Raw genomic sequence first — 23,167 nt, forward strand, 5'->3', positions numbered from 1 at the left:
CAGCTGAATTACAACTATGCTGCGTACAGACGATTCTAGTGTAGATTTGTTCTATTGTTTGATGTCTTCAAATTAATCATGACGAATTATGATGTGTATTTCAATTTTGTTCAACGCTTGCTACAACGTGGTTCTGGATTTGGAATGTGTATTCGAGAACCAATGATTATTTTCTTATAGTACACTTCAAAGGAATATTGGTACGGTTTTACATTTGTTTTTATCTTATATGGCACTTTATTAATTCACAAGGACTAGCCATTCATGTCCATGGTGTATGGTGTATCTTGTGGTCTTTAAACTGTGGCTTATTTAACTATTCATATTTTATTGCTGGAAAAAAATTACTCTTCTTTCAATTCAATATTAGCTAACGTTAGAAAACTGTTACGTTGTAGCAGATACCTTTGATGCATGTAAATGTTCAAAAGGTCTCAATTAATTTCACAATTCTGTAGCCATATAACCATCAAATCCAGAGGGATTTGTTTTAAGAGAGCTATAACTGAAATCAACGTGCCATAAATGTAACATACATTTCCTTATTATATAATACTATTATTGTAAGTCCTGGAGATGCATGGGGCTACATATTAAACTAACACCAACCTACTCAGTATCTGTTAGAATTTTTAAAAAAAAATGTTTTATTAGTACCTTTATCAAGACTTTAACCAGTATTTAAAAGATGGATGCAAATACTAGCCATTAACGACGTAATGGACATTTTGTATTTCATTTTAAAAAAACTGTCAGGTGGCGGATCTTTAAATGGACACCCATTGCCATACACACCTGCCAACTAGTTTACATGGACTTTGCAACAGCTGAATACATTACGGATGTACAAAAATAAATTGTTTCTTTTACACTAAAAGGATCTTGCAGATCATCTATTTTAGGTATAACTGAGTTAGGTATATATGCAGTTTTCATACTCTTATTTATTTCTAATTTATTCTTTTGCTCGGTAAGACATTACTATTGCTAATCATTTATGAAATAAATTCTTTTCCTAGAACCCAAACTACAAATCCATAACGACTGCATAAAATGTAAGTCACTATTAACAATCACCTCATTAAAGCAAACGGTCATATTTAGTGTCGGACTACATTTGGACTTATATGTGGAATTAGTGCTAATGTTTAGAACCTTCAGAATTATCAGCTTATGGATAGCTTTGGACCTTCTTTCTGCAACCTGAAAAGACCGCTGCATTAGGATGCTGAATCTCATTACTGGAATTACGTCATTATAACGAAGTGTCTGCACGGTAATACATGACTTCGTACTGAAATGGCTAATGTCTGGTTTCATCATTCATCATTTCCTGAGAGAACACACCAAACATTTCAGCGTCAAAATAAACATCGCATGCAGCATAGAGCTGACTTTCAACAGCTGGCGAGGCATCGCTTAAGCGGGGTGACCGGTCTCGTAGATGGATTTGACAATATACCACCTCCACCTCCGTAAGTTCAAGAAAAGACAAATTGATTGTGTGTCTGTGATGATGATAATTAATATCTGACTAATTTATGACAAATGTAAAGAATTTGCTTAATGTATTTGGCTGGACAGTCCACATTAGTATGTCTTAAGGAGATCATTTTAAAATGGACGCAAAAATTGTTATTGCATTATAATTACACCTATATCGTAAAGGTTCTCCTGAACATTATTATCATCGCAATCTAACAAGTGTGTGTGTGTATATATATTGAACGCTTTTTTTGTAAACATTCTAGTAAATACTCATACGAACTCAATTTATAAATGTAACTGTTTAATAAGTACTTCATACAATAAATTATATCTGGGTTTTAGCGCACCTGATTATCATGCATCGAGCCTGTCCTGTGTCTTCCATCGTCTATCTTAAGGGTTAGTATTTTAAACTTAGGTCTTGACAACATTTCGGTCAAAAATGGTAGAGAGCGTCCTGGCATTAAGACATTAAGAATTTATACAAATAAATTCAGAACCTGCTCAGCATAATGAGTTTATCAGGAATTTTCAAGTTTATACGAATGCGGTATATTCACCTTTCTATCTCTTTCTTGCTTGGGATACTGACTTCTTATCTTATTTGACGAATTGCTATAGACACCACTATTATAGCAACCAGTCAAAGGTTGTTTGTTTAAAATTCATAATTAACCATCTCAGTATGGGCAACATATGAACAATACTGTGATTACACATGGATTGCTTTGGTTGTCAGACCCTCAGATAGTCTGGTTCTTGTATGGGTAGAGACCTAGGTAGCGTTGATGGTATGTACAGGTTGCCGTGCGATATTGAATTATTCTGGTATGAAGGAAAGCAATTTCTTAAGATTTAGTGTATTTTGTTTAGTAGAAAAACATTGTTTTCTTCCAAACCATATAATTCAGTTACTTTACTACTTTCCTTTGTATATAACATCAGTTACATTAACCTAATTTTAAACTTAAAAGCAGGTGGGCATTTTGGTAGAAAAGTATTTTACTTGAAACAGTAAAAATTCTAAAAGAGTTTTTATTTGATGATAATATGTACCTTTCCTGAGGAACCAATTGAAATAATAGGTAAGTATGTATCTTTTTTGTATAGGGTTTAACTGTACGTCAGCACAATAATAGCTACACAGTGACGAGTAATAGCTGGTTTAAGGCAACGTTAAGACAAGCTAAAATAAATACGGAAGATAAATCCTCCAGCATCAACATTCCCACGAAATCCATCAATATAAAATGTGAAAGGTAAAGGTGTTAATTCCATTAAAAAGATGTGTTCAATATACTTGACACCTGACCTCTCCGATTTATTCTGTACGACTATTGATACACTGTAATGATGGATTTAATGTTCTGAAGCCTGCTTCTGGAATAAATTTATCACAGATTTTGGCAAGGATATACAGCATGCCGATTAGAGCTGGGTACCGCGAAAACTTTTGTACCTCGATATACCGCGGTATTTCTGAACGTACCGCGATACTTACCATGGTATCCGCAAATATAATAGCGACCAAAAATTCACCGTCTTTGAAGATCTCATTAATTCCTTAAATTTTGGATTTACACGTCTTTTAATGTATGTATACAGTAGTTCGTCATATTTAATTGTTCATTTTGTTTTAGAAATATTTTAACTAGACACTGCGAATAATTGACCAAGACGACAGTCTTTTTTAAAATACTGAAATAGAAAATTCTAGAAAACAGAGATGGATATCGAGCAGTATATCTGTTTGTTTACATCGGTAGCTTCCGTTTACGTTGAAATGCCAACAATTCGACAGTGTTAGGTACCCTTTAGCAACAATCTGGGTAGAAATTATAAATCAATGAATGACATGACATCACTTTGTGCATTTTTATATGCTTGATGCTTTTTGTGTTTAAAATCGATGGAAGATGTGCAAATAAACGAGAGGGTGTGCGAATACTATTGATACTCTGCAGTCGTCAGTCTATCTGCATTGCTGAGATGGTGATTTGCTCTATAACTTTAAAAGTTTAATAAATGTTGCATGTGATATATGGATTGATTTAAACTGCAGTCTTGACATACCATTCTTAATGAATATACATACTCTAAATCCATGCAAATTTCTGGCAAATTTAACAGAATAACAATACTTATTGCATTCCATTTATACAGAAAGCTCGTTACTTTACAGTACTTTCAAACTTTCTATTTCTTAGTTTTCATTACAAGAAATTATTGATACGTTTAATTTAAAGGTGTTAATACAAGCATATGTTTGTTAAGCAATCGAATATTCGGTCTTTTTCTAATATGCGGACTGAGAGATACTACATGTAAGGACTGATGTACTGTTAGAGTGAAAAAGTATCGGGGTACGTACCACCGGATAAACCGGTATAACGGTAATACCGCGCAACTCTAATGCCGATGTATTTAAAATCTTCAGTCACATTGTATAATCTTCCTTAGCAGCATTAACTACTTTATCTGACCACTCATTTTCATGAATACCAATCTGACTAGACAGCCAGCAATACATACTACATTTCCCAGAGTTTGATTTCTGCAAGGTATGGAATATTCACCGGTAATCGAATTGAAGGGTTTGCAAAGCCGCGGAAACATAATACGATTAGGTTATGCAATTTCCATATTGAGAGCCTTTTCAAGAATTTGAGAACGGCTTAAAGTCCTGCGAAACAAATGGAGGATTTATCTCGTAACCATTTGGTTTATTTGGACATAACAACGTTATCCGCAGTTTTTTTGGCATCCTTTGAATATAAACGTAGGACTACGGCCACAATGGAACACTGATTTCATTCATCTTACTCTGATGATTTACTACGATTCTATGGTATTAAACTAAATAACAGAAAAGAGCGAAAAAAATGTTTTCGTAAAATTCAACAAATTATTTGTTTCCCTAGAACATGAACAAATAAATTACGTTATTTTGAAGTAACACCCTAATACCCTAATAGTTTTGAAAATTATATCACAAGTCTCAAAGTACAGAGTTCCAAATGTATTCCAGTGATGATCCGAGTGAATTCTAATTTTGAATGTTCTCATGTGCTAATATCCAGGAATGTGGCGATGTATTAACAGTTTTGATTTATTACAGTGACGTAATAAAAATGTCCATCAATGAATTCACAGTAATCCCAAATAGGGATATTGAGCATTTTGTAATTCTAGGGAATAATTTAAATAAATAAATCCTCTCAAATTAAAACTGAGCACAAGTATAAGATCGATTCCATTGCTAATGTTAATGTAGGAATGAGTAATCCTGAGAGAAACAGCTTTATATTCCCCTCCACTTGACCACTGTTCTGAAAACACCTTGTCATATTAACGGAAAATTTATTTCTGGAACGTTTTAAGGTCAAAATCAAGACCATATATAACTCAAGCTAAAGTAAACATGTTTACAATTAATAATTATCTTAATACATAACCTGCAAGGATAGACAACTATTAGCTATGTATTATAATGTTTTCGAAGGCATATATCAATAGTAGAGTCAATCTATAAACATGAACAAAAATACACACAATACAAATTGCATATTTATAATCGATTACTGAGCTACATTTTACACTGTCGAAATATCCGTATTTTATGTGTGTGTGTGTGTGTGTTAATAGCTTTGTGGTATTTTGAGAGAAATTATTTCTGTTATAATGGGATTTGTTCTACTGCTGCTGGACAAGGAAGTGGTGGTGGATTCGAGGCTTAGTATTACTTCATTTCCGGCATTGGTTGAATTAGAAGGCAACTGGTAGTTTTCTCAAGAATCATATTTCATTTGCCTTAACATATTTACTTTTCTGAAAGGAAATCATAAATGCTCTACGATAAAACATTACTTTTTAATGTTTTGTTGCATTAAGCATCTATTGGAAAGGTTTGCGAGCTAATTCATGCACAATCAAGCCATAGGCAAGTTTAGATCGACAAAGGTCATGCATAAATGCTCTACGATAAAACATTACTTTTTAATGTTTTGTTGCATTAAGCATCTATTGGAAAGGTTTGCGAGCTAATTCATGCACAATCAAGCCATAGGCAAGTTTAGATCGACAAAGGTCATGCATAACCTGGGTAAGATTTCCTGTTTGCTGCAAAATTTATTTTACCACGACCCGTAACAACCCAGAACAAGTTTACCTTACATGTCTAAGTAAAGTATCTAATATGTGGAAAGAGAGTTAATGTACGCATATTGTTGCATCCACAAAACGGAATCAGTAACCATTGCGATGGATTTTGGAGTGATCATGAGATTTATATACCCGGCTGGAGTCCATGCAGTTTTAGATTTTGAAAATATGAAGGTTGCATCGGACCATTATTAACACCGCTGAGGCATCTCTGCAGTTGATTTTCAATAGTATGCATACTTTAGAATCTACGACATATACAGAACTATCATTTTCTATTTATTGACTCTTTGAGTATACATATAATTGAACGAAGGTTGAACCTGCCTGACTACCTTTATGTAGAATTTGCTTTTGGCTCTGTGTCATGTACACGTCTTCTGGCTTCAGGGAAAGTTATCTTTCTGTCACCAATGGCAGTCTCTAGAATAAGGGAACTTGTCATGTTAATATTCTTGCGAGATTTTCCATTGCGCCATTAGCCCACCCCAACACACACACATACACACAGAGAGGCAGATTTTCTCTTGCAGCCATCTTTGTGGGGACCAAACTATATCAGCTTAAGCATTTTATTGGATTTGGACTACAAGGGGCTCGAAAGATTAAGAATATGGTTTTGAATGATGTAGCCAAAGTGGCGCAGTCGAACATCAGTATGTTAGTGCTAGTGATGATCAACTTGACCTTTCGAGAAATGTTGACTAGTCTCGATAGAGATACGTTCATACATCCGAGAGTTTCAAGTGTCGTAAATCACTGCTGCCATATAAATCACTAGATCGCACAACACCAGCACACAAGTTTAGAGGTTTACTTGGAAATACCTTGGTAGGTATTTCTAAAACATTTTTTTACAATCAAATTATAAAAGAACTTTAGAGCTGCAATCGACGATTCGTTGGTGTAAGCTGTGTGTCCTAACACTCTTTGACTCTGCAATTTTGCGTGGAAAGGCTTCTTCAATGACAAAATATGAGAGCATTCTTCAGCTGTCTGTTCTCGTCAGCAGACTCTTTGAAGAGAATATACGGTTATTTGATATAATTCAGAGCAGCTTCTTCATCAGAACCAGTGGTTGAAGTATTCTTTAGCCGTCTATAGATTGGTATTTTGGTTGCAGGATTCCCATAATGGTATACCATTTTATTGTTCCCCGTATTACCTACCATCTCGGATCCTAACAAGGGGACATATATTTTTGCGTTTTTCACGCCAAGGGTTACTCTTGGTAAGCTATCAGAATAAGAAAGAATCCATAGAAACTGAACCTATGTACAAACCTTAAAACACAACGAATTGAAGCACAATATATTAACCTTTTAAAACGTGTATTCGCTGAAACCTGACACCTCTATGAAGATGGTATCTTTATATAACACACGTGTCATTAAAACAAGCTGTACTCATGTCATTTAAATATGTAACCGCTATACAAAGGGAATATGTACATAACGAAGGTAAGTTTGAGCTCTTTGAAAGTCCTTTGTGAATATCGTTTACAGTAATTTGAGATTTCATTTAAGCCATGATCTCTTTTGAAATGCAATTATTGATCCCTATATATTTCAGTTCTGTCTTTTATAATTATATTGCAGTGCCAGCCAAATGCGTCTTGCAGATGTATAACTTTAAAATTTAATCACTTTGGTAATTGATTTTAGTGCTTCTCCTATTATTCATTTACTCGACAATACTATACTTTGACCTTTGAAGCCTGCATTTTAGTGGATGTCATTGAAATATTGACTAATGAGATATGATCCAGTGCAAATAAACGCAAAAGTGCCTAATTTACTTTAATGTAATGAAAGTAGGAACATAAGTAGTATGTGAGTAATATGGGGATACACATGTCACCAGCCGAACATGGGGAATTAATATTACGGCCGTCCATCCTGAAAGTGTGTCACTCTGGAAACAATGAATATTTAACATTAGTACACAGGACTGACATCAAAGTGTCACTCTAGGAACGATGCGAATTTAATATTAATCTTATTAACATCACATTTCTCTTTCTGCCAATACACGGGTTTGGTCTTGAGATAAAAAAAAATGTCATTCAGAGGACATGGTGAGTGGTAATTGTGATGTGACTGTCTGGGGACAAGAAGAAATTTAATATTAAACGAAAGGTACTAACCAATGCGCTGTTTTGAGTGACCAACACCCATTCAACTACTGTCCAATTCCTACGCTTTCTAACCTTCATTCCATTTGACTGGTAAACATCCAGTCAGCTATTTGTGACTGGAACGTCTTATATCACAATGCCAGTGGTATCTGAATTTCTCGAAATGCCTTTCAACAAACTTAAGCGTATTTCACAATCAGACCACATAGATGGTGCTGTTGCTTATCTTGACAAGACGTTAATTACTAGTAGCAATTATTCACATTTCTAATCATACATAATGCATTTTTTAAACAAAAACAACCAATAAGTAGCTTAGAAACAACTAGCTGATCCAAGAATCGATGCTCAAATCAAGAAACAAATCACAAGGAAGCCACATGGAAGTGGATCTCTAGGAAGAGTCATTGTTCGTTCGCTTCTGCGAATGGATCCTAATACTGTAACTATAAAAGCAAATTCTACTAAAAATAAAAAACATAAGAAAAGAAAACAAAAGTAACAGTGAGCTCACATCAACTTCTTCTAGAAAAAATCCCATAACAAAACTGAGCTCTTGAAGAAAGATAATCAACGCAACTTAGACGTGAGATAAGCTCGAGATAAGCTTGTTCGGTAATCATCTGCTTCTTCTCCTTTCGGATTTGATTTCACTTCTGAACAAGGCAGTGAACAAAGACATTTCCAGTCTTTATAATAAGACCAACTCCGCGTGGAACTCTAGTTTGCACATGCCATAGAGAACGCAATGAAAGTGATATTGTATACAAAATCAGACAATGCTCTGGAAATCAATATTCGAAGTGGAATTATCCTAGACTTATACAAGAAAAAATGGAACGAAAATTCATGGACAAAGGCGAGGATGATGTTCATCAGGGATATATCCCAACCCTACGTGGCGATGCAGAAGTGAATAACATGATGTCACAATCACCAGAACAGGAACAGTACTTGATTTCATACTTTGCTGGCCACATGGCTGCATAAAGATCACACGCCTAACCAGGAAACATTGATATGGATGTCAGATTGATCATCCTGGGCAAGTGCAACAAGATAAATGTTTAATGATGAGTTCAAAAAGGAAGACAAATGTTGGAAGAGTATATGGACGAAGCAAGGACACTCACCGCAGAATAGGAGATATTGCAAGAGTAATATGAAGACTTGTGTGAACATTCCCAACTTCAAATGAGTCCTTTGCAAACGAACCTTATTCTCTATCATTACCTGTGAAAATGATACATGTGAATTTCATTCCTCTCTAACCAAAAGATCTTGGTAGCTAATGATGTTTGCTAAATACGAATTTCTTCATTGATGACCTAAAGACGTTTTGTATTTGCATATTTTCTATTGTATATATTTTCCTTCCACAACAAATAAACATAAACCACCCACCCCCATTTTTGTGTGATGGTCTATCGGTTTGAATGGTGATATGTTTGTGTAATAACGTGCCAAAGCACTCACTGAATTAACTATGTGGGTTATACGGAGTATAGAGCTAGAAGGGGGTGGTAGGTTTGTTTATAAATGAGTGGTAGGGAAGTTATGGAGGGTTAAGTCTAGTAAGGGATTTAGTTTTGTTTATAGCGGAGTTAATTTACCCATAGCCATAGACACTACCACTATGTTAGTCCAGTTGACATTTTAACATTACCATTCCTCTTATCCCCGGAGTGATATTTTTGTACTCGATTTTAAAATCATTGTTGAGGACAATGGAAAATGTCTTGTTATAAAGACTAATCTTAAATTACCCTCGTTTACAGAGTGACATGTTACGGTAATCATATGTACTAATGTTAAATTCTCATTGTTGTCAGTGTGACATACTTTAAGATGGGCGACCATAATCGCCATTCTTATTGTCCCTAGGGTGATATTTCTATCATCAAGCCACCACTATCCATGTCCCACCCCCATACTATTAATATTCGGACATACACTGAAACATAGTACCATGCTCTGTTCAAGGTATATTCAGGTCCATCTCTGGAACCATTGGTAAGTCAAACTGAAGTGGAACTAATAATGGGATGAAAACATCCATTTTGTTATTCGTGCCGGTGCAGGTGAATTTCAAAAATGCACCAATGCTGCCATTCCTTTTGCAGTACAATGCAACATTATTGCGTCTTATTAACTTTTTCAGAGTCCACGTTGAGTTCTTCACAAATGAAAAGTCCTTCAAAGAACGTCTTCAGCTGTATTTTATTAAGAACCAAAGATCGAGTAAGTTCCACCGCTTTGTATGCCACGCTTAATGGTTTCACAGACTATATTATCATTTTTTTCTATCAATGGTTTCGTCTTGTGTTTAAAAAAGACTAACGTGTGGTCCAAGATGTGATATAATCATTTTTCATACCATGACGCCCTTACTTTCAATCCACTTCTTCCTTTGTCGTACGAACAGACTAAACATGCACCTGTATTATCATTAACTGATTTTATTTGTACAAGAAGACAGCAAAGAGCTAGATTTGATTTTCAGATGTATCTCTATGCCTACTGTCCGAAGCATATAGATCATTATTGTTATTGCATGATAAGATTAATTAGAAAACAGAACAGTTAGGTGGAACAAAATGCGATGTTTAGAATCAATTGTATATTCAGAAACAATAACTGTACTTTATATTCAAGGATAGGGTGAACTAGCACCATCACTGAAAAGCAAACCCTTTGGTTGTTGCATCATTCTCACCTAAAGATCATCGTCTGGAAACACGTACCTTAGTATTAATCAAGAACTATCTGCTGCACTTATGTATGTATGTATGTATGTATGTATGTATGTATGTATGTATGTATGTATGTATGTATGTATGCATAGAGTTTAAAGCCATATGCATACTCCTGGCATACCAAACTTAGCTGAAATCAACAATTGGCAAAATCCCTAAAATAGAATGCCACTTTATATTAAGAACGTCCATGACTGTCTCAGCTGGAACATCGCCATAAGACGCAATCTAACTTAAAAGAGATACCAGATTATACACCTTTTCTACAAACAGGAGGGCACATTGACATAGTGCGTATTGTAAATACCCGAGCACTAATAGTTAGCGATGTCCCTACATAGTACAAATCCTTGACTTTGGTCCTTCCAGATAAAAATGGGTATCTCAGGTTCCAGTCGACTATAATAATTTCATCATGGGTACCCTTTACTATGTCATCTATCATTATAACTTCTGTTTCTACTTTCCTAAATGGAAATTCCTTTTATTATTCTGCAGGTTTGAGAATACGCATATTTAACCTGTTAATAAAACTCCTGTCATGTGCCCTATATGTAGTGCGAGTCATGACAGACAAAGATGGAAAAGTGTGGTAAGTAAATATTCTTAATCTCAACGAATATTATTGTACAAATTTATTTACAACGTTTCTATGAGTGTCTGAATATCAACAAATCGTTGAAACCTGAAATTGCAAAACTATTTTGGATGTTAAAAGGTACAACGTAGTTTGTAAAATGTAGTATTAAAAGCTCATTAATGGCTTCCATTAATAATAAACAACATACATGTGACAATTCAAAACCTATATTGAAATCACAATTTCATACATTTCATTTAAAATAAAATTACCGAATTTGGTTTCTTTTCATTTATTTTTAAATATTAACTATCACTAAGACAACGCACACAGAAAGCCACTTTTCAATGATTGACTGTTCTCAGATCTCAGTATAAACATTACATTGATTTATAAATGTATGTTCTTTCGTGGACGTCTTCTAATATGAACAAACAAACTGCTTCAATCAGTGGTGAATCTTTAGTTTTTTGTCAGTATCTTCGGAAAGATAAGATTTCATATATCCTGTTTCTGATTGTTTTCACTAGATTCATTACAAGTGATCGAGTTTAAATCGACACATACCGGAAGCCATTTGACTTCGTAGGCTTCTGATGCGGACTAATAATACTTAATAATTGTATAAATGCTGGGTTAACCCCTTTAAGAGTACAGTAACTACTCAGAAACTCACACTAAAGCAGTTCTGAAACTATTCACCAGAAGCTGAATTGAGCATGTATAATTTTTATAATCATATATCTGGCACTCACTTGCTTCAAAACAGCATCTATCTATCTATCTATCTATCTATCTATCTATCTGTCTGTCTGTCTGTCTATCTATCTATCTATCTATCTATCTATCTATCTATCTATCTATCTATCATATAAACCATTCAGAACATTTTGTCTGACATTTGTTATTAGTCACACGTTTCCATCCATTATCCTGATTTAACTGTAAAAAGTTTAATTTTCTTCAAACACTCAGATCTACTGAGCCAGAATAAACGAATAAAGATTTTTTAAACATTTTTCGTACAATTTAAAAAAAACATTTATATTTTTCCAATACCCTGATATCATGGAAGTCCATCTTGTAGCTGTTATGTCGAGATTTGCTATGCATAAATAACCGAATATAATAAAGCCAAACCAAACTGTTAACTATTGGTTTGAAGGTGATTCTTACATAACACTTAGTTTGGGCCACATTAAGTAGATATTTGTAAATTTCAACACATTTAATTGATTTAAGGATTGCTTCTAACATGTCATCAACAATTACCTTTCAGCCCAGATACTCACAGAGATGTTGAAAACAACACAGCTGATCACAATTATACCAACTGCTGGCATTCCATTAACCCAGACAAATTCCAGGAAAATCCATTTACTCACTGGTACAGTGAGATTTATTTATTTCATTTATAATGCTAATCGTGGACAAATGCTCTGATGCTTTAATCCAGAACCCTGTACCTGCTGCACACGCAGTGGACCTGCAAGTGTTGCTAAATGTATTCGACTGTTGGTTTGATACATATTGTCTTTATACGCACACGTGTGAGCAGATATGTTAAGCTACAATGAAAATTAAAGGCGTGCTTGACGCTGCTCGTTTATGAAAAGTTCTCTCATGTGTGGTTCATTTTCAGTTAGATATTAAGATTTATATAGATCGTTAACTATCTTAATCGAACTCAGATTTAAAACCCATACATTTAATAGTATGCACTTGTTTTATCTGTTCAATTTTGCAAGCAAATGGACCTCACAGTAAGATGGTCTTTCTTTACTTCATGTGCTTATTCCTATCTTCAAAAGTCAACTGATTAAAATTACAAAATATGAAACAGACATAAATTTGCTGGCTGCAAACACCGAGGTCAGAGTTCGTGATCAAGACGTTCTATGACCCGTTCTATCTGGCCATGCTTACTGTCTGCCCAGGAGTATGATGTCCAGTTAAGCAGGTGATGAAACAGGCCTGAATGGTTTATACATGTAATATATTTCATCCTCATGTTATCACAATCTAATGTCTGAACACGTCTATGACATTCTGATTCATATATTTTAAGCAAAAACAACATTGTAAAAAGCTAATAATGTTACTCAATTCTACACTTATGTCTATGTTAAACTTTATGTTTTGTGACTGAAATCCAGAGTGAAATCATATTAAACTGAACACAGTCAGTATAGAGTATGATCCAAGCAGTTTTTTTTAATACTGATAACCAACCATGTCTGGAGTTAATACTAAGCAAATAATGCACCTGATTATAGTCGCAAAATGTTCTAGGAAATCGAGTAAGATATTGGGATAAATTTAGTCTTGATTATGTAGGCTGAATCTCTGAATAAAAGATTATTTGAATACTGAATTTGTCGCTATACAGACCCTTGTGAAATTGTCAGACTTTGCAATCTACATGTAAAAAGCAGACCGCTAATTATTAATTGAGCAGTTTACCGGTCTCGAAGTACTGAAACATTAGAGCCCAAACTTGATACTTCCAGGTAGAAATTAAACATTTGCTGTAATTTCAACGTGAATATGTCTGTTTCATTTTGTTTTTGATTTTGTTTTGTAAATGTTCCAATACTTTCATCAGTGTTTTCAGATACTCGATAGACTGGTACTATTTAATTTCACTCTGGCAGTTCAAGTGAAACTGACGGGAGACTGTTGATCCATGATACTATTATTCAAAGCACCCCGTTTTGATTGAAAAAGAAATTGTGACAACTAACATGAAGATGTTTAGGTGTTGCATGATGGGCCATCACGTCTGCAAAATAGTGTTTTCATCAAATGTTGACATTAATGGCTAATAAATGTGTTAGTGGTCTCAAGCCGGTAGATTGGCGTTTAAGACAGACATTTTCCTTTCGCTGTAGCAAATTAATTTGCGACGATTCGGCAGCCTTACAAGTGTGATTGCAATATTGAAATTATTTTAGTCATTCCAATAAGCAGGTTCTCAATTATGTGTTTAAAATGGATGAAAGGACAAATAAAATATAGAGAACTGTCTAATATCATGACATCCCGGCTTCAGTCCAATGATATATAACACTTGATTAAGAGCTCAAAGAATGCAAACCATGATTTAGTATCGCCTTATGCTTTGATAGAGCTGAGCGTATACATTTTGCTTACAGTGATAGGTAGTAAAGGCAGTTTTATCTGACGGTATATCTAGGTTTTGTGTTATTTTTAAGCTTATGTAATCAATATTTAGCTCTGCCGGTCATATAGCTTATGTAATTGTATTTCGTCCGTCGTCCATCATATATCCGTCCATTATCACAAGTTTGTTATCGCTACTCCTCTTAAAATGCATGGATATTTGACATGAAACTTTACAAACATCATCATCTCATGTTCTAGTTGGTCGCAAAATAAAATGTATCCGTACATCACTATGGCTGCCACAACAGCCATGTTGAACATATATCAACAAAAGTCTTTTTTCATGTCCATTTGGTCTTAAATGTAAATGATACCGATCTGACTTTCAATATGATATCCACACAGTAGCTATCATGAAGGTCTTGCTGTCCATCTGATCTGGATGGTCAAGTAAAATATTTCTTATGGCTTTCAGTTGGTTCTAAATGATAGTATGCCGATCTGACCACCAATTCGTCCAACACACCCTCCATCTTGAAAATCATGGTATTGTCATCTCTACCTCACCTGAACTGATGGTTGAATTAACATGAGCTGTTCACTACAAAACGTTGTTTGTGCCTCTGGTTGGTCCTAAATCAACATGGTGCCGATCTGGTCCCCAAATGACCAACACAACGTATTATCGCTACTTCTCCAGAATGAATAGTCACATCAACATGAGTCTTTCATTAAAAGACCTTGTATATGGTATCTAGTGGATTCGAAATGAAAATGAAGTGTAACATGGATGTCAAATCATCTATATTGAATATCTTGTTATCGTTACTCCTCCTGAGCTGAAATTCACATTGACATAAGGTTTTTCGTCAACAGATCAGGAGACTTCTTATGATGTCTAGTAGTTCTAACTGACAATGGTGCCTATCTGATCTAATGTTGGTGACAGTGGCCACCGTGAAACACTTATCATCACTACTTCTTCTGAATGAATGTTCGTATTAGAATGCGGTTTTTATTTAAAGGCTTCTTGTAACTTTGTGTAGATCCGAAATTAAAATGGTGCTGATCTGATGTGCGATGTGTGGCTGTATTAAGAATGTTCATGTATTTACTCGTCTGAAGAAAAAAAATCATTTTGACATATTATGTTCATTACAAGAGTTGTTATGATGTCAAAATTGATCCAAAATAAATAAGATTCCTATCTAATGACAAGTGTGGCCGCCACAAAGTCGATTTGTAAATCGTATCATTACTCCACATGAATGGACAGTTATACTGACATATTGTTTATGCCAGAAGATTTATTATCATGTTTAATTAGGTCCCAGTGAAAATGATACTCATTTGACAGTTAATATTACTATCACGGTGGCCAGTTTGAAAAGCTTTATATCACTACTTTCCTTGTATGAATGTTCATGTCGGTTAGGAAATTGCACTAAATGCCTTCTTACGATGTTTTCGTGATCTTAAATTAAAAATGGCTCTGATCTGACGTCCAATATACATGCCCATCTTAAAATATCGTTTTTGCTACTCCTCTTAAACAAAAAGACTTTATGACATAGGGTCTGATCAGAAGAATCTTGACTGTATCTAGTTTAGTCCTAAATGACTAGCCTCAATTTGACCACCATAGTGCATATCTTGAAAATATTGTTCGCTCTACTCCTCCCGAGTGAATGGTCATATCAACATGTAGTTGTCACCAATAGACTTCTTTTGATTCATATTTGGTCCTAAATAAAACGATACTTGTCGTACAACTGTCATTAGGGTTATCTTCAAAATCCTATCGACACACTTCTCCTGAATGGACGACCATTTTACATGCGGTTTTCAACAAAAAGACCGCTGATGATGTCTACTGTGTCCTAGATAAAAATGGTTCAAATCTGATATCAAGTATGTGCATCTAATACAACATCATGTTATCGCAGAGAGGAATATTAGAAATTGTTTCAACCCTCGGCAGCTAAAATAAAGAAATGGTCTGATCTTGGATTTATACACGCAGCAGAGCGTAAGTCAATTCGAAGGACTTGTTTGAAATTTGCACAATTAAACCACATGATTTGTGCTGATGTGCTATTAAACGTTATGCATGCATGCATGCATACATACATACATACATACTGCGTTGATGTTCACCATTGTGCGTACATCACGTATGAGTAAATACAGTAGTCGGGTATTTTGTTGTTTCGTTTCATTTATTGACGTATACATGTATAAGCAATTACCGAATATGAAATATTTTAAATCATCTGTTTCGAAATCTGTCATTATGGTATCTTGGGTATTTAATCGAAATGGCTGATTCTTAAGTAATAAGACAATAGACTTGAAGTCGGTAAGTACAGTTAAAGTAAATAATTAAAATCTTTATTCGTCAATAAGAAGCTCTCAACAGTTCTGTGTAGAGGTTTGTACTTTAGGCCAATATCGGAGCCATCTTATAATGCAGTTGCAGCTCGGGGTTAATTGGTAATTTACCGCCCACAAGAAAAATATGCTAGTGGCATATATCGTTCGATGTGTCATCTCTTTATGTACGTACATACGTATGTATGTCATATAATTGCTGTACACAACTACTCAGACATATTTTCATGGACTGTGTTGAAAGTTGTTAGATATTATTGACGTGGGATCAGTATCAGTCTGTCGTTATGATGTGGGATGCATTTATATCCGTTGTCATTGTTACACTATATACTACAATATATTCTTACTGATGCGTGTGTAAATTGTTGACGAATCACCAGGAAATGTGACAGATGTTAATGTGATGAGATCAAAATGTTCATATCGTACGAATCTCTCGTTATGTTGGGGCGACCTAGATATCAAGTACTTCGGGACTCTGCTGTTTGTATCTTGGTGGATATTTTAAAGGCAAAATATCGTATTTAGTCTAATAATAATGCACGGAATACATACTCGTATATAAGTCAAATCCTGCTGCAAACGCCGTCACATAATGCACCGGCAGAACTTGATGTGTGTGTGTTTGTGTGTGTGTGTGTGATTTAGATTTTTAACGCTGCTTTAAAAACATTTCTGTCATATCGCTATGATGTCTGCAGTGTAGCAGTTTAAAGTGATGTCTAGCACTGGAACATCATGCCTCAGGCATGTAGCATGATGTCCCACCCAGTCACGTTATCCTGACACCAGGCCGACCAGTCCATACACTAACCTCTTAATGCTGAGCGCCTAGCGAGGCAGATGTTAGTACCATTTTTACAAGTTTTTGCGATCGAACCCACGACCTCACGCATCCGAGGCGGACTCTCTAACCACTCAGCAGAACTTGATTTGTTTGTTCTATTATCACTTGTTCAGTAGGAGAAGGGGGCCCCTAGTGGCCGAGTGGTCTAAAGCGCTCTCCGTTACAGATCATTGCCATCTCACCTCTGTCTGCACGGGTTTGAGTCTCGGACTCGGCTAATGTGGGTATGTGAGAAAGCTTGCCAGTAGCTTCTCGTGGGTCGGTGGTTCTTTTTCGGGGTTTTCCTGGGTTCTTCCTCCACCATTGATACTGGCCGCCTTGCATAGCCTATCGTGTGCTGAAACATGGCGTTAAACCCTACAACAAAAACAACAAAATCAGTAGGAGAAACAAGAAATCCATATCTATACTATAGCAAGTCTGGGTTCATGCTGTTTGCTGTTCGGTGCAACTTGCACGCGTGTATATACTGTATCAATGTAGAGTTTGCATCTTTTTGTTCCACGTGTTTGTACATTCCCTCAGTGTATGATTTAAGCCATGCAGACTAAACAAAAAATGTTTAAAATTATGCATGTTTTAGTAGTGTACCATAATTTCAGGGACTTACATTTTCAGGAAATATGTTTATTAAGATGAAATTAATACCGGACGTTCATGATATTCATGATTGCCTAGAACCATAGTGAGAGATTTGGTGAACCTGAAACTGGACAAAGTAACAGTGCAGTTTTATTTGAAATTGTGTAGATTCTTCCTTTAGTTCAGCTGAAAGTCGTTTACAGTGACTGCGAATAGAAAATTTGACTAATACTGATCATGCAAATTCAAGTAGAAATATCTCTAATCTTGCACAATGTAGTGTCAGGATATCATCAGTGTGCTTATCGTTCAAACTGAGATGATTCAAATCACTAATCGATCGACTGTAATCTGAACTTAAAACGTACCGAATGCAATGCAGCATATGGTACTAAGGAATGAAATCAAATTTACGGTTAAGGGTTATATTGTAGTGATTAGGATAATTTGTTTTTGTCAACCGATTTCATTAACACACCCATATATATATATATATATATATATATATATATATATATATATATATATATATATATATATATATATATATGGATACCATATAAAATTTTTTTCAACACTCACTTCGTACTTGTAGCTGTTAACAGTTTTTAATGATACACTAGATACATAAATCAAATCAGATCACGCCATGGTTAGTTGTACATGTATAAAGTCACTAATACAATCCACTGTTTCTTGCTTTATTGTACACATTATCAGGGATATGCTGATAGATTGATAACATATTTTAACTATTATCAAACCTTTATGCATGCTTCAGTTGGTGAAACATCAAAATAAGTCGGAGATGATTCCCAGCAAAAACAATTTTCAAAATAATTGATATCGTACTCGGCATAATGACATAATGGCAGGATTCTCTTCTGTATGTTTCATGTCAATTTCTCCCAGCCGATGTCATATTCATGGACTCATTTATTTAGCCATTTAAAAGTAACGTATTCAGAGAATAGTATCAAGCATAATGTAATTAGACTCAGTAGGAACAGTTTAAGAGTCAGTTAAGTGGTTGTAATTTTGAAATAAGCGTGAGCACCAATCAATTTAATCTTCTTTAGGCTGGGGCGAACATTCCTACGAGTAGTAGGTTAGACATATTTCATTCAATCACATGGGGCATTTGACATATAAGGAAAATACAGAAGTTAATTCATCACAGTGAAAGCGGGGATAGTGTGTGTGTGTGTCGATATGACTCGACCGGGGATCGAACCCACGACCTCCCGTATCCGAGGCGGACGCTGTAACCACTAGGCCACCGGAGCGGTCCAGGGATATAGCTGGAATTCTCTTCTGAAAATAATAATCAGTTCACATTCCCCAGATAGTTTCTTACCGAATTTCAGCAATCAACAAAACTTCAGTTGCAGCAAAATCGACACACATGATATAAGCACACAAAATAACACATTTCTGTTTCTTTTTTTTATAACCCTTTGTCCATCACACCTTGGTTAAGTTTACATTCAGATCCGTTTTCAGGTAAAGCATTGGGTCATCCAGGAACCCATAGTTTTCTCATATCATTCTTCTTTTTCCAAGGATATTACACAATAACGGTTTTACAGCTCATGTAGGTTTGATCAAGTCACGTTTACTGTTATACAATGGACATTGTGTCAACACTTACCCCACTTCCAATATATTAAAGTAATGAATTAGTAATCAATCAACTCATCAAAGACATATTTATTGTTTTTCTTCATGTATTGAACCCATTGTGCACCCAGTGTATAATAATAGTATATTGTCCGCTTTCTCGATCTTTCAGGGAACGAATAATATGGGTGGACAGATCAGAAGTGCTGTGGGTGTTTCAAGTGACAGTGGCCATCATCAGCCTTCTTGAGACATGTCTAGTGCAGTATCTTAGTTATAAGGTAGGTATGGAGTTCATACCCTATTAGGTGAGAACATTAAATGTTTTCACTTTTTAAAAAGATTCATTGTTGATGGACTGTAAAGGTATATATGTTGCCCCGAAACCTCTAACAGCCTAAGATATAACGGTATCCTAATAAATATTTGCTCTAAGTTTTAAATTCTACAAAATCTGTTTTAGTTCGTATTACTTTCAGCTAAAATGTATCCACTGAAGCCCACTGTGTAAGGGGGTTTGCAGCTTGCGAAGTATGTTTTGCTCTTTTTTAAGCCACTTGCAAATTGGAAAGAAGCTTTCTAATGCTGCGATTCTAGATAATAACATATGTAACAGAAAGTAGTAAAACCACCAGTTTAAGTACAACCAACAAGTTATGTATTTCTCTGCAACAGAAGGTGACATTTCGTCAGTCACATTTTTGTAAATTAATCCCAAATAACCCTAAATGTCCTATAACAAATCCATAAAAAGATATCATGTTCAGAGTGCATTCCAGTAGCCTTACATGTAATGAATTAAACAATGATGCAATACAGATTGTCTTTGAATGTGTTCACAAACGTCAATAGTAGTGTGTATAAATCTATAAGATGCATGAATACTTTTATAGTTACAAAGAGTATTTAAAATAAATAATTTCTCTCGAATTATATCTGAACACAACTGTAAACTCGACCACAAATGGACTCCAGAGACTGATCTAAGATAAGAATGAATTACATGTTGATAAACTTCCTTTCTATTTACTTTTCACTTAACCTAAATATGAATAATTCCCATGGAAACGTCCAATCTAATTATCAACAAGACTGTGCCAAGAAAGTTCCAAACTAAACATTTATATTGGCTAATAACCGTTATCTTAAAGTAGAAACCTACAATCATGAACAAAATTTAAACACATAATGTTGATATACATAACACCTCTCCTCAAAAAGGAAACGAAATATTTATATGTCAAATACGCATATGAAACATTAATAATTAAAATTACAATGGATGTTTTATGAACGAGACACATTTTACATATGCAACATATGCACAAAATGAAGCCATAAGTATTTCTTTACAGGTAAGAGTTCATTTGAAATCATACTATCAACAAGCCCATTTAATCTATGTTGTGGTGTTCCACAGGGGCCTGTTCTGGGGCCTGTTCTGTTCATTCTATATACTCAACCGCTCTCAAGTGTCATATATCACCCTCCAGTGGCTCATCAGCGGTACTCTGATGACACCCAAATATGCAAATCTAGCCACCCAACGTCAATTGATACTACCATCCAAGGTGTAGAGAGGTCCATTTCTGATGTGAAATCATGGATGACATGTAAAAAGCTGCAGATGAATGATGATAAAACTGAGGCTTTTCTGATCGCAACACAAAGGCGTTCTCATTCACATCCTTTACCTCAAACAATAAATATAAAAAACATCAACATTAAATTTACACAGTCATTACGAAACCTATGTGTTACTCGCGACAGTAGTCTCACACTGCACCAACATGTCATGAACATAAGCAAGGCTACGTATCTAGAGTTGAGACGCATCAGCTCCATTCGCAGATATCTTTAAGTTGATGCTACTAAAACACTTGTGTGTTCATTAGTACTTTCAAGACTGGACTATTGTAACTCAGTTCTGTCTGATTCGTCTCAGTATCCACTCCAGAAACTTCAAAATGTTCAAAACACAGCTGCTTGGGTCATCATTTGAGTACAATGCTCAACACACACCTCCCCCTACTATGTACCCTACAATGGCTAGCCATTCGACCCTGAATCAAATACAAAATTTTTTCTCTGTGCTACGTTTCACTGACGGACATCAGTCCAGCATAACTATCCGACCTCACCCATGTGTACACACCAGCAAGATACTTACGCTCCTATTCTGCCAATCGTATACTCAATATTCCCAATACGAAAACGAAGTCATATGGACAAATTCCGTTTGCATACCAGGACCCAGCAATGTGGAACGAATTGTCCTCTGAACTTAGACACAAAGACACAGTGATCCCATTCAAGAGTTCTCCTAAAACTCGCCTATATCGACTGCAATAACAAATTTAAAGACCTAATGTCTCCTACCTAATATTTTCAGCATGTTTTTGTTTTCTAATTTCGTGGTTTTTGTCTATTGTAATCATATCATTATATATGTATTTTATGTTATAGGTGTTTAATATTGTAAAGCGCTAAAACTGCTAAAGGTTAGGCACTAAACAAAGTCCTCATTATTAGTATTATTTCCACTGATTTTTCGAATGTCAGTGTATATTTTTGGCAGCATTCCACCTCATTAGTCTTTGATGTTCGTTTTACCTTTTGTTAATGAAAGTAAGGTGATTGTGATCACTGAATATAACAAGCAAAGAAAACGATGACCTAATATAAACTACGAAATGCTGCAAATCCAAAACCAAAGCTTAACATTGTTTCTCAGTTGTTGAATACTTTTAGGCATAACACTTCCTTCCTTTTCTCATTCTCTTTGTATTTCCATCTTTTTTTTTATTTGCGTTTTCCTATTTTCTCTTTCTTTCACGTTCTTCTTTTTCTGCAACTGCATTTGCATTCATCTCTCTCTGTCCACTTTCTGCAACCGTAGTTCTCTTGTTTCTTTCTGCAACTGCATTTACAGTTTTGTTGTATCTTTTTCTTCATTTCGCAACTGCCTTTTTATTTCTGTTTTTTGTTGCAGTTGCTTCTGCATTTGTTTCTCTCTTTCCTCTTTTTGAAGCCGATGCTTTAACTCTTTTTGCATATAACATTTTATTTTCGTTCATATTACTCTCAGTTTGGAGCCATATAGAGGCTTACTGGTCAAACCCAAATTATTTTTATACAAAGAGATTGGTTTCCACCAAATACTGGACCAAAATATTTAGTATCATATAGTCTGGCAATCTGTCATTGTTACACTATATACTATATACTTATGTGTATGCTTACTGGTGCGAGTGTAAGATGTTCCATATCTTTTGACGAATCACCATGAAATGTGACAGATGTTAATGAGATGAGATCAATATGTGTGTATCGTCCGAATCTCTAGTCATGTCGGGGCGGTCATGACATGCTGTACCTCGGTATCGTCTTGCTATTTTTTTAACTTAAGACTTCATCAATATAGATCTGGGATTCTGCTTTTTGTATCTTGTTAGATATTTTAAGGGCAGAATATC

At 35.2% G+C, this 23,167-nt stretch overlaps 1 protein-coding gene across 1 annotated transcript; it reads left to right on the plus strand.

The window, feature by feature from the left end:
- Positions 1-1,128: 1,128 nt before the first annotated feature.
- Positions 1,129-19,972, plus strand: LOC149769872 (potassium channel subfamily T member 1-like; the record flags this gene model as incomplete). Its single annotated transcript, XM_089949706.1, has 5 exons — positions 1,129-1,475; positions 9,948-10,027; positions 11,041-11,134; positions 12,402-12,509; positions 19,864-19,972. Coding segments are annotated over exons 1-5 (567 nt in total), but the record flags the coding sequence as incomplete, so codon positions are not given.
- Positions 19,973-23,167: the final 3,195 nt, after the last annotated feature.

The sequence above is a fragment of the Sinohyriopsis cumingii genome, unplaced genomic scaffold (genome assembly GCF_028554795.1).
Source record: "Sinohyriopsis cumingii isolate HCF-2022 unplaced genomic scaffold, ASM2855479v2 utg003120l, whole genome shotgun sequence".
NCBI lineage: Eukaryota > Metazoa > Mollusca > Bivalvia > Unionida > Unionidae > Sinohyriopsis > Sinohyriopsis cumingii.